The 15161-nt window shown below is 45.3% G+C and overlaps 2 protein-coding genes across 2 annotated transcripts in view; one reads left to right on the plus strand and one right to left on the minus strand.

The window, feature by feature from the left end:
* LOC126542907 (phospholipid-transporting ATPase ABCA3-like) overlaps positions 1 to 15161 on the plus strand; it is a 157697-nt gene that overhangs the window by 4767 nt on the left and 137769 nt on the right. Inside the window, exon 2 of the mRNA XM_072286109.1 lies at positions 8444 to 8568. Coding sequence (XP_072142210.1) covers positions 8444 to 8568 — 125 coding nt within the window. The remainder of the gene's footprint in view (positions 1 to 8443; positions 8569 to 15161) is intronic.
* Positions 1 to 15161, minus strand: part of LOC126542941 (sodium-coupled monocarboxylate transporter 1-like) — a 74443-nt gene that overhangs the window by 4461 nt on the left and 54821 nt on the right. Inside the window, exons 8-15 of the mRNA XM_050190063.3 lie at positions 14662 to 14791; positions 14201 to 14289; positions 10792 to 10907; positions 10574 to 10641; positions 9318 to 9404; positions 8376 to 8566; positions 5559 to 5659; positions 4064 to 4176 (exon numbers count right to left, since the gene is read on the minus strand). Coding sequence (XP_050046020.1) covers positions 4064 to 4176; positions 5559 to 5659; positions 8376 to 8566; positions 9318 to 9404; positions 10574 to 10641; positions 10792 to 10907; positions 14201 to 14289; positions 14662 to 14791 — 895 coding nt within the window. The remainder of the gene's footprint in view (positions 1 to 4063; positions 4177 to 5558; positions 5660 to 8375; positions 8567 to 9317; positions 9405 to 10573; positions 10642 to 10791; positions 10908 to 14200; positions 14290 to 14661; positions 14792 to 15161) is intronic.

Genomic DNA, 15161 nt, shown 5'->3' on the forward strand with positions numbered 1-15161 from the left:
CGCCGCACCGCTCACTAGATCTGGCTGGAAAACAGCGGTGATCTCCACTATTAACTGGGTACAAGTCTGGGCTGTAAGTAACAAGACACACGACAGTGCGCTGTCTTGTTTTTGTTTTGCAATGTTTTTAGCGCTGTTCGTTTTTCCAAGTCGTGTACCAGCTAGGTCACCGACATTCATTATATAAATGCATCAATTCATAAAGAAAATTTAAGCTTTTTTAGTATGATACCTTTTAAATATAGCATAAGGAGGACTATAATTTGATGCGAAGTGGCTGCACGCCTGAGCAATGGAAAACTGTTGTTAGAAGTTAAGCAAAGTGTTGTTTTGCCAGCGCAAAAAGATGCATCCTCGTTGTTGGGCGTGCTGGGAGTTTGTCTTTGCGTGGTGTACAACCTATACACACACACACACACACACACACACACGCGTGTGTGTGTGTGTGAGAGAGAGAGAGAGAGGGTGAACGAGGGGGAGGAGTGATAGTTGTCGGGGAAGAAACAGCCCCTCCCCCCCATTCCCCCGAAATAAATTTCTGGCTAGCCACTGGTGGGTGTAGTATGCTCGGAAGATATCGTTGGTTTCGTTGCATGCACATTAGTAGAGCAACCACAACACGCAAGAAAACGGAAAAGACAGGGACACGACACTCTTAAATCATGTTGCGCGTTCTGGCCAACGTTATACTGTAGAGAAAACCATAATCTAGCTTATCGGCCTGTCCATATGTGAATAAGAAAATGCATATCAGAAGGGCCACAAAGCTTCAACGTGTATGCCTTGAAGCATATGCCTTATCACCTACATTCTAGGCAGTAACTTGGACTGCGCTGTGCGGAGCGCAATATGCTGAGCTCATGCAGCCTAGTATCGGGTGGAAGCCGCAAGGCCGAGACGGCAACAGTACACCCAGAAGCTGCAACAGAAATTAAGATTGAGAGCAACGATCAGCGCTCAAGAGAGACTCTCACTGCACGCGCGCTATATAGTATTACTGCCCGCAGCTGCAGAGGCGGTATTGGTAAGGGCTAGGGCTGCGATGCGGTGTTGTCGGTATGCCATCTTGGAATACAAGTGTGGTACAAGAGAGACGAGGACATGGCAAGAACACGTGAGAACACAGATACGGCGCTACAGAAATTGAATGGCGTTAATGTAAGTCGCAGACCAGCAATGCTGCACGCCAAAACGATTTACTGTAGTACCCAATTACTTTGCAACCGATATACAACATTATACAATCACCACCGACTGGCAACAATGTAGCCGCTTGGTGTTCCTCGCTGAGCGGTTAATTTGGGAGGGCCGGTATAGGAAAGAGTAATAAGATAAAGTTGTGCAGATCCCACGCACTGTGGCAATCGATGATATGCGAATCATTTTGCAGGCAGCTGATGAACAGAATTGTTTGGGGTTCCGCAAACCGTCACCATGTCGACCAGTGTTCTTGTATAATGAGTAGTTATGTTCGGAAGTACCGTAACTTGTGTGAATCGGTATGCATTTATGTTTATAAATAAGGTTCCAAGCAGCGGAAGAAGATGCAGACAAAGGGCCAGTGCTTGTCCGATATGTTTTAAATTAAATTATGTGGTTTTACGTTCCAAAACCTCTTTCTGACTATGAGGCACGCCGTAGTGGGGTACTCCAGAAATTTGAACCACCTGGGGTTTTTTAACGTGCACCTAAATCTAAGTACATGTGTGTTTTCGCATTTCGCCCCCATCGAAATGGGGCCGCCGTGGTCGGGATTCGATCCCGCCACCTCGTGCTTACCAGCCCAACACCATAGCCATTAAGCAACCACGGCGCGTCCGGTCTGTTTTCTCTGCCTTTTGTCTGCGTCTTCTCGTGGGACTTGGAACTTTCTTAAATATGAGTAGTCTGTGACACGAGCGTACGTGTGTGTGACGACTGCAGCAAGACAGCGACCATGTTGACAACGATCGGCAATGGCATGATTTCTACTGTGGCCGTTGACGCGAAATTACAGATAGTGATTGTTGGGTTCTGCATAAATATTTAATTGGCGTGTCCGTGGCAAAGTGCATAAAATTTCGATTGCCAATAACTAACGAGACTGCAAAGCAGTTTATGTGCCTTCTAAGAGGTGCACGTCTTGCTGAGTCGGATTACTGCTTCCTTACGTTCAGCAAGTGTCGCTAGATTTTGATTCTCTTCTGTGCTTTGAAGACAAGTCTGCGTTACAAGCTACATAAAATGGCGACTTATGGAATAAATTTCTTCAAAATCGGGAATTGGCCGTAAGTAGAAACCTTCTTCTTTCTATGACTGGGATGTTGTCATCCAGAGCTTATTCCGTTGACAGTATGGACTTATTTATATACTAGCAGCTATTCCTTCTAGCATAAGTTCTCGCCAGCGTAAGCCAGCATTTTGCTTCCTTTCAGAAATTCGCAGCTGAAACAAACCCGATTGTGGCATGCAGTATGTGAAAGCATTTCAGCTGGAAGCGTAGCCAGCATTGTTTTATACTGACACTATTCTGGGGATACTATAGCACGTCGTAAAAACCGGTGCAGTTTGTCGATGTTTCGCGTTAGTGAGCAAGCTGAGGATGGCAAGTTCGCTAATGCTACCTCAGCCAAGAAACAAGAAGTGAGCGCGACGACAGTTTGTATAAAAACAGCTTGCTGTTTTTTAAGGAGATTAGATAATTACCTCGTCTATCAAGTATTTCTTTATGAAAAAAAATATGTAGTGCATGCTTTGATAACATGCTCCACGTGAGCACTGTCATGAGTGGCCGGCCGTCTGGCTACGCGAAGACCAACACATGCTACAGTGGTAGTATAGGTGTTTCCTTTGCTTTATCGAGGGGTCGAGATCCTGGGAAGGCAGCCGTCAATTGGAGAAAAAAAAAAAACGCGATGGGAAGATGAAGCCACATGCTCTGCGATTCTATGTGCAACACTGTACTACCTTGGCTTCAAACAAAAAACCAAATTAAAACCCGCCTGTTTCTGAACAATACCGCTTCGACGTCTGTGAAATGCGAAGTATAAGGCTAGCCACGGCACTGACGTGCGTTGACCTTCTAGGCACAGGGTTGCGGGATAGATGTCCGGCCGCGACGACTCACTTCGGGTGGTGGGGTAAAATGCAAAAACGCTTGTTTGGCAAGCTTCCGGTGAACGTTGAACCAAAGGGGTTACCAAAGACGATGTTAGACAAGCACCAGCCCCACAAGCGGCGTACGTCACGCGCGAACGCACGTGTGCGGAAGTGCAGCTTACGTGCTCATTCCGCTAGGCCCTCCGGCAAGCGCAAGTGGCTCATTTATGTAATTCAATTTTTTCAAAGTAAATTGCCTCAGAGAATTCTCAAAGTAAGACTTAACCATAAGGTGCAGACGAGATAGCATCGAATTGTAATTCGAATATACGAGAATAACGGCATCGTCACGTGACTGTTGACGTAATCTGATGACGCCATGTGATACGTCTTGGAGAAGCAGCACTGTGCCCTGCCCGATTTTTTTGCACTGTCACGAGGATCGGCCCATAGTTTTGTGTGAGCGAGAGCCTCGCACGCGGACATGAAAAATCCCGACCAACTAGAGGTTAACAGCTTAGCTGTAATAAAGAATACGAAACGTTTCTAGCTGTTTCTCGGCCGATTTATTTCGCTGCACGTATTGCTACATTTTTGTAAACAACGTGCTGCTGTGCAGAAAGCTGAAAAGCGATATTTCGGCTACGAAAAAAAAAAAAAAAACATGCTTCAGCTTGGTGCATCACAAATAAAAGAACGCGAGAGAACTTGCTTTCCGTTTCCGTCACAGGTAATGTGTGAATGATGAGCTGGACGGAAAGCTGGAAGGTGAAAGTCCTGCTACACAAAATATATAGGACGCAGCGGTGAATTTCTTGTCCTAAGGGTAATTTTCGTGACGCATTTCTGGAGAACTGCCGTGGTGACTCGGTTGTTTTTAGACTGCTTTCGTTTTAGGCAGTAGTCTTCTTGCCCAGATGTCACTTTGTAACGGTATCGCGACAGCACTGCATAATTCTCTCTCTAGTTTCATCTTTGAACTCACCACGCTCTTCACCATGAATTTGTCGTGAAGGGAGGACGGCAGCATCACACTGCAGAGGAAGTTGTAGATTGGGTGGATCGTCCGCGGGTTCACCTCGCTCGGTTTCGTGTATCCTGGAAGCAGGTAATACCACATTAAGTTGTTCCTTGGTGCGTTATATAACGCAAATAAGAATACACTGCGATAAGCTAATGGCTGTTATGTAAGAGATATTCACTGATTGCGAAAGACATCGCGAACCATATGATCACCACGCACACCTACATTTCTTATGTGTGTGTTGTATATGCTTGATTTACATCCATAGGTACTTGCATATTTGTATTTGATATTTTATTGTACTATGTTCTTTTTTATTAAGGCGAACGCCTTAGATGACTCACGGGTCAGAAATTTGACCGTCTAGAAAATTCAATGGCACCAAAATTCAATGGCACAAATGTTGGGGGTCGAACCCTTGATCTTTGGCGGAATTACGGCAAATTTAATTAAGACCGAGTTTTTTTAGACCCCAACCTTTTGTTGGGTGTAGAACACACGACCTTTGATGTTAAGGTGAAGTTAATTAAGGTGCCACCATGCCACGTGGTGCCATGGTGCCACCAACAAAGGTCGTGGGTTCGAGTGCCTTAATTAACTCGACCTTAATTAAGATATAGTTATTCAAGGCACTCGAACCCGCGACATTTGTGGGAGTCGGATCCACGACCTTTGACGTTAATTATGGTGAAGTTCAATGTGACACAGTTAATTAAGGTCGAGTTAATTAAGGCACTCGAAGCCACGAGCGTTGGTGGGAGAAAACAATAGGAAGTCACAACACATTAGTCATTTAATGACTGACTCGTGAGTGCGCAGGCTTTCGCCTTCTTCTCTTTAGCGCCCCATTTGTCCTGTTGTTCTTCACTCTCTCACCGTCTGTGTGCGCTGTTAACCCTTTAACATACTCTTTGGCGTATGCTAATGTGACGGCCAACTTTCTTTGTGTATACTTGTGCTTAACTTCGATTTTATTTTGCTGTTATATATTTAGTTTCCCCACTTAACTGTAACAGGAGGTCCCAATAGTAATTGACAACGCAACCTCCTTTTGCCCTCCCTATTTGTCAAAGTCTGTAACCATTATGTGAAGCAGTGAAATGAAATTAATAAAGAAAGATGTTTAATGCATGAAAACTTCTCCTAAACTCATTCCATGCTATCGAGCAGAATGCAGTCACACGCTTCTACAACGGACGCCTGTACTACGAAATGACCTGCGCAATGACGAAATAATTCTGAGCCGTTATATCGTGAGCTCTGTGGAGCGCGACCGTTACAGTGTAGCGACCTGTGTAGCGAATGATTTCGGAGGTCCCAAGCACTTCGTTGTAAAAACCTTCGACTGCATTTGCGTTTGTTAGACCACTTGAAACAGGGTTAGAAGTCAGTCCGTGTTTATGGGGTGAAAACTAAAGAGCGGCATTATTTCTCCTTTCGCTGCACGTATACGTACCTGTTAACAAACTCACGATGAGTCCGATGACGACGACTAAGACGCAGCCGATCATGCTGTACCAGACATACGATATCCGATAGACGAAGAGGATGTCCTTGCTGAAACAAACAGGCACATGAATAAATACAGTTGTCTGCAGTGTTTTAGACGCTTCTGAAACAATCTTTACGAAATACAGTTGCCGCAGCCTTCCATAAGCGTCCAGTTGGCTGTTATACTTTTATTATGTTTACATATGCTGCCGTCTCCGTACGATAATGATGATGATGATGATTCTAGCGGCCACAGCTAGAATGTGCAGCATCTATATGGTCCCTATATCAAAATGACTTAATAAACTTGCTAGAATCCGTACGAAAAAGAGCCGCTCGCTTTATTACACGTAACTACAGTCCCCGTTCGAGAGTAACACAGATCAAACTTGATATCTCTCTTGAACCATTATAGATTTGTCGTTCAATCGCTCTTTTATGCTTATTTCATAAATATCGCCACTGCATCAGGCAATTTGCGTTACCTCTCGAAGCGCCGTCATGCATTTTGAGCCGTTTACATAATCAGTACAGCATGAAGCGCGTACACGGAAGAACACAAGCCTTCAATTCATCAGCCCGTCCACGTGCCATCGTTCTTTGGAATGATCTTCCCGATAATATTGCATCAACATGCAGCCATAAATCATTCCATGATCAGCTGCGCGAATACTTTCAAGTGACATCGTGACGTTACATCTTCTGTTGTATAAAATATCGCGCTTTTTGGCTATTGTGTTTATGTAAACCCCTGCTTTATTTTCTAAATTCTTCTTTTCTTTAGTGATGTGTCAGACATTTGTGCTGTATTTATATACTTCAATTATTTTGTGTACTTTGCTCTTATGTTTGTTGCTGCTTTTTAGTACTAGCCCTATGCAATGCTTTCCCTTTCCCTTTTTTGACCTGTACATTTTGCATTTCTTATAATATCCTTGTTCGTCCGCCTTACTCAATGGCCTCTGGGCCCCTGTAAGGTATTGTATATAAATAAATAAATAAATAAATAAATAAATAAATAAATAAATAAATTGGTACACTGGCCAGGTGTGGTATAAGAGCGCCAAGGCCACGTCTCAATACGAGCCGCAGCAGGGTGGGCCAGTATAAAAACTTGCTCATAGAAAAGCACGTTTGCTGAATCTAATATGTAATAAGTTCTCGGAAATGTTTCTTTGGCATTAATTCTATCTTGCAATTTTTCTGTATGTTATTACTTCGTTGGGCTATTATTTTTCCTAATTGTAGGGTACCAGACAGTTCTACATCACCACCTATATGAAAGGCCACAGAGCGCGCTCCCTAATCACGAGGCATGCTGTGGTAGCCACTCGATGCTTCGTTTATCTTGAATTTTAATCGATTACATTTAACAAGGGACGAGGTACTTGCACAACAGATCGCACGGCAAGAGTAGGGCGCACGACTAAACCACGGTGCCGTCGACTATTCTTGCAACGAGCTACTAAGCGCGGAGCGTTAATGAACAGGATTCCCCAGATGAAGTGGCTTGCAATCGTCCGAAAAATTAAATGCACGCGACCCGTCGTTTATGTACTCACGTAAGCTGGATGTTCTGCATGGACTAGCATGAACTATAATACCTTACCTACGGATATTACCACCGTGCTTGAAGTGGTCACGTGTTGCTGATGAGCAATGCACTGACTATGCGCTTCAAGTTTGTCTGCTCAGGGGCACAGCTAGGGTCACTGAGGTCAAGGCCTCGTATCTCGCAGCATCGTGCACTGTTTAAAGAAATAACCAAGTGTTCTTTTATTAGCGTTAATATCGTTTTTAAAAACCGAATTTGGCAGATCGCACGTTTTTAATCTATGAGCCGGATTTGTCAAAGAAACGGGCGTTACTTGCACAATAATATGAAGTGCACATTTGAGCTTAACAGTATTTCGCTAATCAACATTATAACTATTTACTTTAGAGCGCATGTTGTAACCTAAGAATTGAAGCCAGTGAGCTCTCAAGGCACATGCACATGAAATCAATTTTGAAACTAGCACCAGTTTTGAGACAAGCACCGTCAAACCTGTGCTAACATGTATTGCTGTACTACTTGCTTCCTTTTTATCAAAATGACTTTTTACGCACTGCAGGGCAATATTATGGCGGACATCGATGAATTTAGTCCTAAAATTTCGGAACACATCTCTCGAAAGCTCTGTAATCCTCAGAATTCGTTCCAAGATTACACGCCTTTGGAAATTACCGGCTACAAATCGTAAGTTGCAATACTACGTATCATAATGTAATTGGAAAGTTATTTAGTGAAATTGTGTTAGTAGCATTTCGACTTCTTGATCAAGTAATGTCCGTTTCAGCCAGTGATCCATGCTCAAGGATAAGAATTGTGTTTTCCGCCACAGGCGATTCGCACGCCTCATGCCTGATACGTGCCACGCTCTTTTAACTTGACACATCTCCTATGACACACCCTTTATAACAGCATGTGTTGACAAGAAATGAGAGCTTATTTAGGCCCAGTTTGGCCGGTCATGTTTTCTGTAACGCAACACGACGGACGTTCAGTTAGTCTAATGTGGTGAACATCGAAGAAAAGGAACCATAACTGGAGGCGTAGAACTATCGAATGGAGGGAGGAGGTTTGGAAACTGAATGTGCAGTTGAAAATATTTATGCAAGAAAATAGAAACTAGAAACAATTGTCAGCAACATTATTTTACTCCCATACTCTTGCGTTCATTCAGCTTGAGGAGACAATGTAGACAATGTGAAATAGTGGAGTGCTGCGGAAGAGGCTCACTTGGCGTCAGCAATGTCGACAGGCCTGGGGTAGGTGATGTTGTTAACGTCCTGTCCCGTGGCGTTCAGGTAATCGCCGATGCATCCGAGCACCGAGACCGGGGCCTTGCGCACCGCTGGCTTCGTGGCGAACGCGCCGAAGCCGATCCAGAAACAAGCCGCCAGGGAGGTGATGGTGCCTACTCCGGCGCCCTGTACGTACCAGAAAGGCCGCATCAGAGCTGCTTGCTTGCAGTTTGTTAGTAACGGTTTGCTGCGCGTGTAACAAGCATCTCTAGACATCAGTATATTGTAACTTTGCTGGGAGTGATGTAAGAGTGGATTTTCACGTGTATTATTGTGAAATATATATTCTTGTAGCTAGCGTCTTGTGCTGGTTGGCACACTTAGATATGTGACTTGCTGGCTCATGTTAAGCCAGGTAAGGCTCCCGACGAACAACCGATACGTAAAACAGTAGGCGACGTAAGTACAAAAGGAGAGGCGAAGTACGGCAGTGGACAAGGTGAACAGATCGAAGAAGCTCGTTCAGAATGTTTAGTTTTCTATTCTGCCCCCAGCTTAATTCCGCGTTCCTTCCAGAAAAATAAATTACATTTTGGGGTATTACGTGCCAAAACTACCATAAATAATTATGAGGCACGCCATACGGGAGTACACCGAATGAATTTTGACCATCTAGAGTTCTTTAACGAGCACCTAAATCTAATTACACCAGCGTTTTTGCATTTCGCCCCATCGAAATGCGGCCACCACGGCCAGGATCGAATCCGCGACCTCGAGCTGAGCAGTGCAACGCCATAGCCATTAAGCTACCGCGGCTGGCACAGCACAAAACCAGACACTGTTTAGTTCCTTCAGAAGAGCGTGCATGTTGTTTATTGTTGGTTATTCTTTTTGAAGGCCCTCTGTGACAGCAGGACGATAGACAGTATATACTCACAATGCTGTTGGCGCAGGGGAAGAAGATCCCTAGCGTAAAGACACCCAGAAGCGGCCCACCGACAATTCCGAAGATGGAGAGTGCAGCCTGAAATGCAGAGTTCATTGGTTTATATCCCGTGTGTTCAAAAGAATCGAAATGAACACAGCCGGCCGAGAGAGGTTCACGGCCCGGAAACTTTGGCATCACTGCATATGCGCAGACGGGTTGCAACTATTGACGCGCTCGAGCCCGCCTACCGTACTCGAAGCAGATCTGCGCTCTCTTACTGACAAGCTGCGAGCAGAGCGTGGTCTCGCTCTGCTCGATGCGGCGGCGATACTGTTAATTTTGGTGCAGGCAAATGTGGAGCAAGAACATTGACTAGAGCAATCGATGGCATCCAGCTGGATGCAGCCTTTTCAGGTTGTGAGAACATGCGGCACTGAGGCGTACTCCACCTTTTCTTCAACCCTGGAACATTAAGACGCCCGTTCATTTCTGGTACCGGTGCAGCCGTACTGTCTGTCCGTCACTCTGTAGACCATGAGCATTGGTCACATTCAGCTGCGATTATCAACGAATAAATAGGTGTAACAATGTATGGTTTATTGAGTCGGGGGGTTTTAAATTCCAAGGCAACATTGGGACTATGAGGGACGCCGTAGTATTGGGCTCCATATTAATTTTGCTCACCTGGTGTTTTTTAACGTTATGCACGTACGCCAAAGTACACGAGCGCGCTTGCATTACGTCCCCATCAAAATGTGGCCACCGCGAATCGAATCCGCGACCCCGTGCTGAGCCACAGAATGCCACAGCCACTGAGTAACCAGGGCGGGCTGTAACAGTGTGTGAATATGAGGACACTACACGGGACGACGAAGAGGTCCGCCTTTCCAGTGGCTGCCCGCACAAAACTCGGCAAAGATCAGAAATGCAATTTACACGCCTGCCTCTAACCTCCGTCCTTGCCATTCTGCTTCAAGCGCCTTCGTGTAGTGCGGCGGGCAAATCTCTCAAGGGACAAACTCACTCTTTCCACAGAATTGCAGTTCCGAGAGCGCCACAACAGTTTCACAAAATATTTGTCTGCGCGGTATGCGGACTTTCCCATGGTGTAGTAATAATGCAGCACGAGAAAACCGAAAACGCTATGGCTGTTCGCTAACACGTTATCGCGAACTAGCCGTGCCGCAGCCACTGTGTCACGTATAAGCCTCATGCCATATCCGCTTGTCTGAATGCAGCGTATTGGGAATCTTCGCATTGCTTACTTGAAGAACGTTGCCCATCATTTGGGCTCCGTAGACGAGAGCAATGGCGACCAGGCCGAACGACATGGCTGACAGGAAAAGAAAAAAACAACAGCGATAAAATCAACTATATTTAAATCTGTGCAGTCACGTCGATTCGCGGCAGAAGCACGGTGGTCATATAATAATCGCATCAAAATGACGCCACCAATATTGGCAATTATCCTTTTGAAACGTACCGATCATTTTGGTGAGATTCGTAGCGTAGCGGTCGCTCATGTCCTTCTTGATATACCTCTTGATGATGTCTTCGAGTGTGACGGCAGCCAGGGAGTTCACTCCGGATGAAACCGTGCTGCAATGAGTGAAACACAGCTAAAGTAATTTGGCATTAAAGCACAAGAGGAGCAAGCCAAACAGGTAACCGCACTAATATGGCTGCACGTGCCCAGTCGCAGAGAACAAGTTACTTCATGTAGTGAGTGTTACAAGTCTAATTGTATTCCGAGTTGTTCTTGCGGAAACCATATAACATTAAAAAAAAATAAAGAAGCTGAAGAGATATTTATATTTATATATATATATATATATATATATATATATATATATATATATATAGAGAGAGAGAGAGAGAGAGAGAGAGAGAGAGAGAGAGAGAGAGAGAGAGAGATCATCTAGGATGATTTACCACGTTCAAGACGAACTGCGCCAGAACAGTTGCAGTCCAAACTCCCTTCTCCGGCCTTCCTTGGCGCATTTGGACAGTTATGCCGCCAGTCATCGCTTTTAGTAACAACTGAACGTTAGCACTGCTGTTGTGTCACATGTACAACGCCCCAAAACGTCTTTATTTGCGTGTGTCTCTTATTTCGTTTCCATTTCGGCCATTTCTTCTAAATTGACTGAGCCACAAATGAAATTGGTTTTGTCGTGCTGCATTTGTTTTAAATACTTAAGCGTTCCTTCGCCCTCCAGCATCACTGGAATGAAGCAGGCGAGAGCTGGATGCCGCTCGCTCGACGCCCCCTCGAGTGCGCCGCGACACTGCGGCGTTTTCTTTTTTTTTTCTCTTTCACTTTCTCCTCTCAAGTTGAACGAGCAACATAGTGAAAGAATCGAAAGAGCAGAACTCGAGAAATATGTCACGGTGGGGATGTAATGCCAATTCCATTAAAAACCTCACTCAATTTAGCAGACTTAGCCGCGTTCGTTCTTAAAATATACATATTTTTAAACATTGACGTATAACCTTCGTATACACTTCGGCGGCAGCAGAGGCATCTCGACACTGTCCTAATACATCGCCGCGTGTTAACTGCAGCTCAGAGCGTGCCGGCATTCAAGCCCGTAAGACCGCCTGAAAACGCCCCCAACGCCACCAAACAATACCATCTCTTGCGTCACGGCGACGTCACATCCGCTACAGAAAGCCTTGCTACGTAAACGCCTGCATCGTTGGACTGGAACCATTCTGGCGGCAGCATGCGCAGACCGATAAAGTCATAACACATCGCCTTGTGTTTGCTGCAGGTTAGAAGGGTTGGAATGCTTTGTTTCTCTCAAGCATTGACGCGAAATTTTGTTCTTGCTGCCTAGACTGCTGCCAATTTTACGCACCTTGTTGCCTTGTAGCTCTGTAGAACAAGTATCATAGGTGATTTCGCGAAGAACCTCGAAAAAAAACCTAAAAAAACGAAGGACCTCATATTCAAGTGGCAGCGCACGATAAGGACACAAATTAGATAATTTATTACTGTAGCCTTGACTTCCTAAATGATGAGCTCGACAAAGTTAAGTGTTAACGCTCTCAGCTAACGAAAGAAAGCAAAGAGCTGAGAGCAGCGATCTCAAGGCTAGGTGAGCAATCTGAAATCTTGGAATCTAAGGTCTCTCTACTTCAAAATGACATGACTACGTCGGAAAATTCTCCAGGAACCAGAATCCCAAGATAAAGCGAATACCGAAGTCGGAAGATATCTTTCCTGAAACACTTGAGCAGAATGATGGAGCTTTGAACGAGAACAATTCAGATGTATACATTCGAACATCACATCGCGTCCAAGAAAAGAACCCTAATTCTACACAAAATGTTGTGCAATTGTCAATGTCAGCTTTTCGCTTGGTTTGCATTTTTTCACCTTTGAATTTTGTACTCTTGTACCATTGTACACGCTTGCATATGAGCACAAACCCTTGTAAGGTTTTAATAATATAGCAACACCGTCGACCTCACGGCATGTCAGCGCCTCATACCTTTACCTCATACAGGCGAGAAGCGGCGAGCGCGACGACAGTATACGCAAGCGCACAAAGCACTCTCCGGTGCGAGCATCGTCTGCTACGCTGTTTGCATCAGCAGGATACACGCCCTGCAATGACTACCAAAGCAGTCGCGTAGGCGAAAAGCCGGTTTGTGAGAATGTTTGTTAAGATGTTTCGTATGCGATGCGCTTTTCACTCATATGTCTTTTCCCCCCGTAATACTCGCACCCGCACATGTGGAAAGAAATAAACAATAAAACGAAAAGGGAGCTTGCGAACATATGTGAGGTATTGGCATTAGAAACTTCACCGACGATTACGAGACTTCCTAATACGAAATGTGAGCGCAGCTCTATACGCGTTTTCATTTCGCGAAATATTGGCTGGCGCGGACAATCTGTCTCGTGCGGTACGTTGAAAACGGAGCGAAGTCTGGCGCGACTGCCTCGCTTAACTGGAGATCGCAAGAGGCAGCGCGTGGGCGACGCGTGGGCGCGATTCACAGCAGTTGCCGCAGACTGACCTCCCAGACTATGCGCGCTACTCTGGCGCCATCTCGTAGCCATCGTCGCCACACTACGCTTTTCTTCTCGCGTCTTTCGTCCACCGCTGCGCTCTGCGTGTGCTCTTTCATCTTTTGCTGTGCTCGTTCGCTCGGTTACGCCGACGTCGACGCTCGTCGTAGGAACGGGTGCCTACGAGCTGTGCTCTAAGTAAAAGTGATCATTGCAGACACCTGTAGCCGTGTGACTCGGCTGTTTGTGGCGATGCGAGATGGGGCATCATGGATACAAAGGAATTAACAAAACTTGTTGCTGAGCTAGTTGGTTCATCACTTAAAAACAAAGGTTAAAGGACAGAGCAGACGAGGACGAAGTGAGACACAACGGGCGCCACATATATGGCGTTCGTATGTGTCGTTTGTGTCTCACTTCGTCCTCGTCTGCTTAGCGCCGTAACCTTTGTTTTTAAGATACAAAGGAATATCGTGTGCACTGTTGAAGCGAACAGCGTAACACGTGACATTCGCGTCGGCAATCGCTTTGTGCGTTTGCGCATAGTGTCGCCGATCTGACCGCTTCTAGCCCTTGTAAAGAGGTGACAGGCAGTGCGACCTCCAGTGCGTCTGCATGTCACCGATCTGTATATATAGGTCAGTGCAGTCGACGCTTCCGTGATATTATTTTTTTGTAAATTCCGAGGGTGTAGTGCATATTGATAAGCACCTTTGTCCATGTGTTAAAGTGACTGCTTGGTTTGGCCATGCATGCCTATAGCGCTAAAGAAAGCGAGAAAGCTGACGTTTTGTCTAAATAAATGGTGGCAAGAATGGGCACCCAGTTCTACACCATATGTGAATTGCTATAAGTATATGTTAGAGCCTACCTCAGAGCGCCGCTGAATATGCCGGAGACAAATAGGCCAGGGATTCCGTGCAGGCTTCCGAGGATGTCCATGACGTATAGAGGAAGTAGCTAGAGCAAACATTGAAGCATGAGTTGTTATTGCGTCAGGTGCAAATACAGAGTTGATTAATGCGACTTCGTTAATTTGCCAACGTCACACTGCGATTTGTCGTGCAAGACCGCTTCTTCAAACAATCCAGCATATAGCGCTGAAGTGCTAATTCTGCCATAGAATATTATTTTAAAAAATCTGTTTCCACTAAAAAGGTTCACGTAGCATATTTCTCAGTCCAGAGAAAAAGTACAATTTATGATAGATAAAAAAAGAAACTAGCATACAAATTGAAAACAAATAAGAAAGGTACCTATAATAATATGTACATCCTTTCTTCAGTACCGTATCTCCTCTTTTACCAGCAATCATAAAGGCTTACAACTTACTTGGTCAGGGGCTGTCGCCTTCTTGGTCAGCAGTGGGTCGCAATCTTGGTACCGTGCGTACATGACGAGGCCGGCTAGAGCGCAGATCAACATCAAAAACGCCAGTCCAGGAAGGTTGATCCAGATGGCGCTGCAGCAAAAAAGGCACCGTGTTACACATGCCAGGTGCACGTGTGCATGGTCGCTTCTACACATCAGCTCAATTTAGCCCCTAATCTCTACATCTGCAAGGCCCGAATAAAAATGAGCTTTGCCTGAGAAGTAGCTATTGTTGGATCGTTTTTCGTGGCCTACTTCTGCTAAACTCCATCTCACAAATACTCTGCAGCTCTGCCGAAGGTACGAGGCATACACAGGCAATATTATTGTGCAGCGGTGTATTGTTCGGGGCGTAACTGACTGATTATTCGCCGCACTAGAGAGTTTAATTTTTGCTCGCTGCGTGACACGCCACCGCGATATGTGACATGTTATGACGTTTGCGTATGCACGTCGTATAC

This window comes from Dermacentor andersoni, chromosome 2, assembly GCF_023375885.2.
Source record: "Dermacentor andersoni chromosome 2, qqDerAnde1_hic_scaffold, whole genome shotgun sequence".
In the NCBI taxonomy this organism is placed as follows: Eukaryota; Metazoa; Arthropoda; class Arachnida; order Ixodida; family Ixodidae; genus Dermacentor; species Dermacentor andersoni.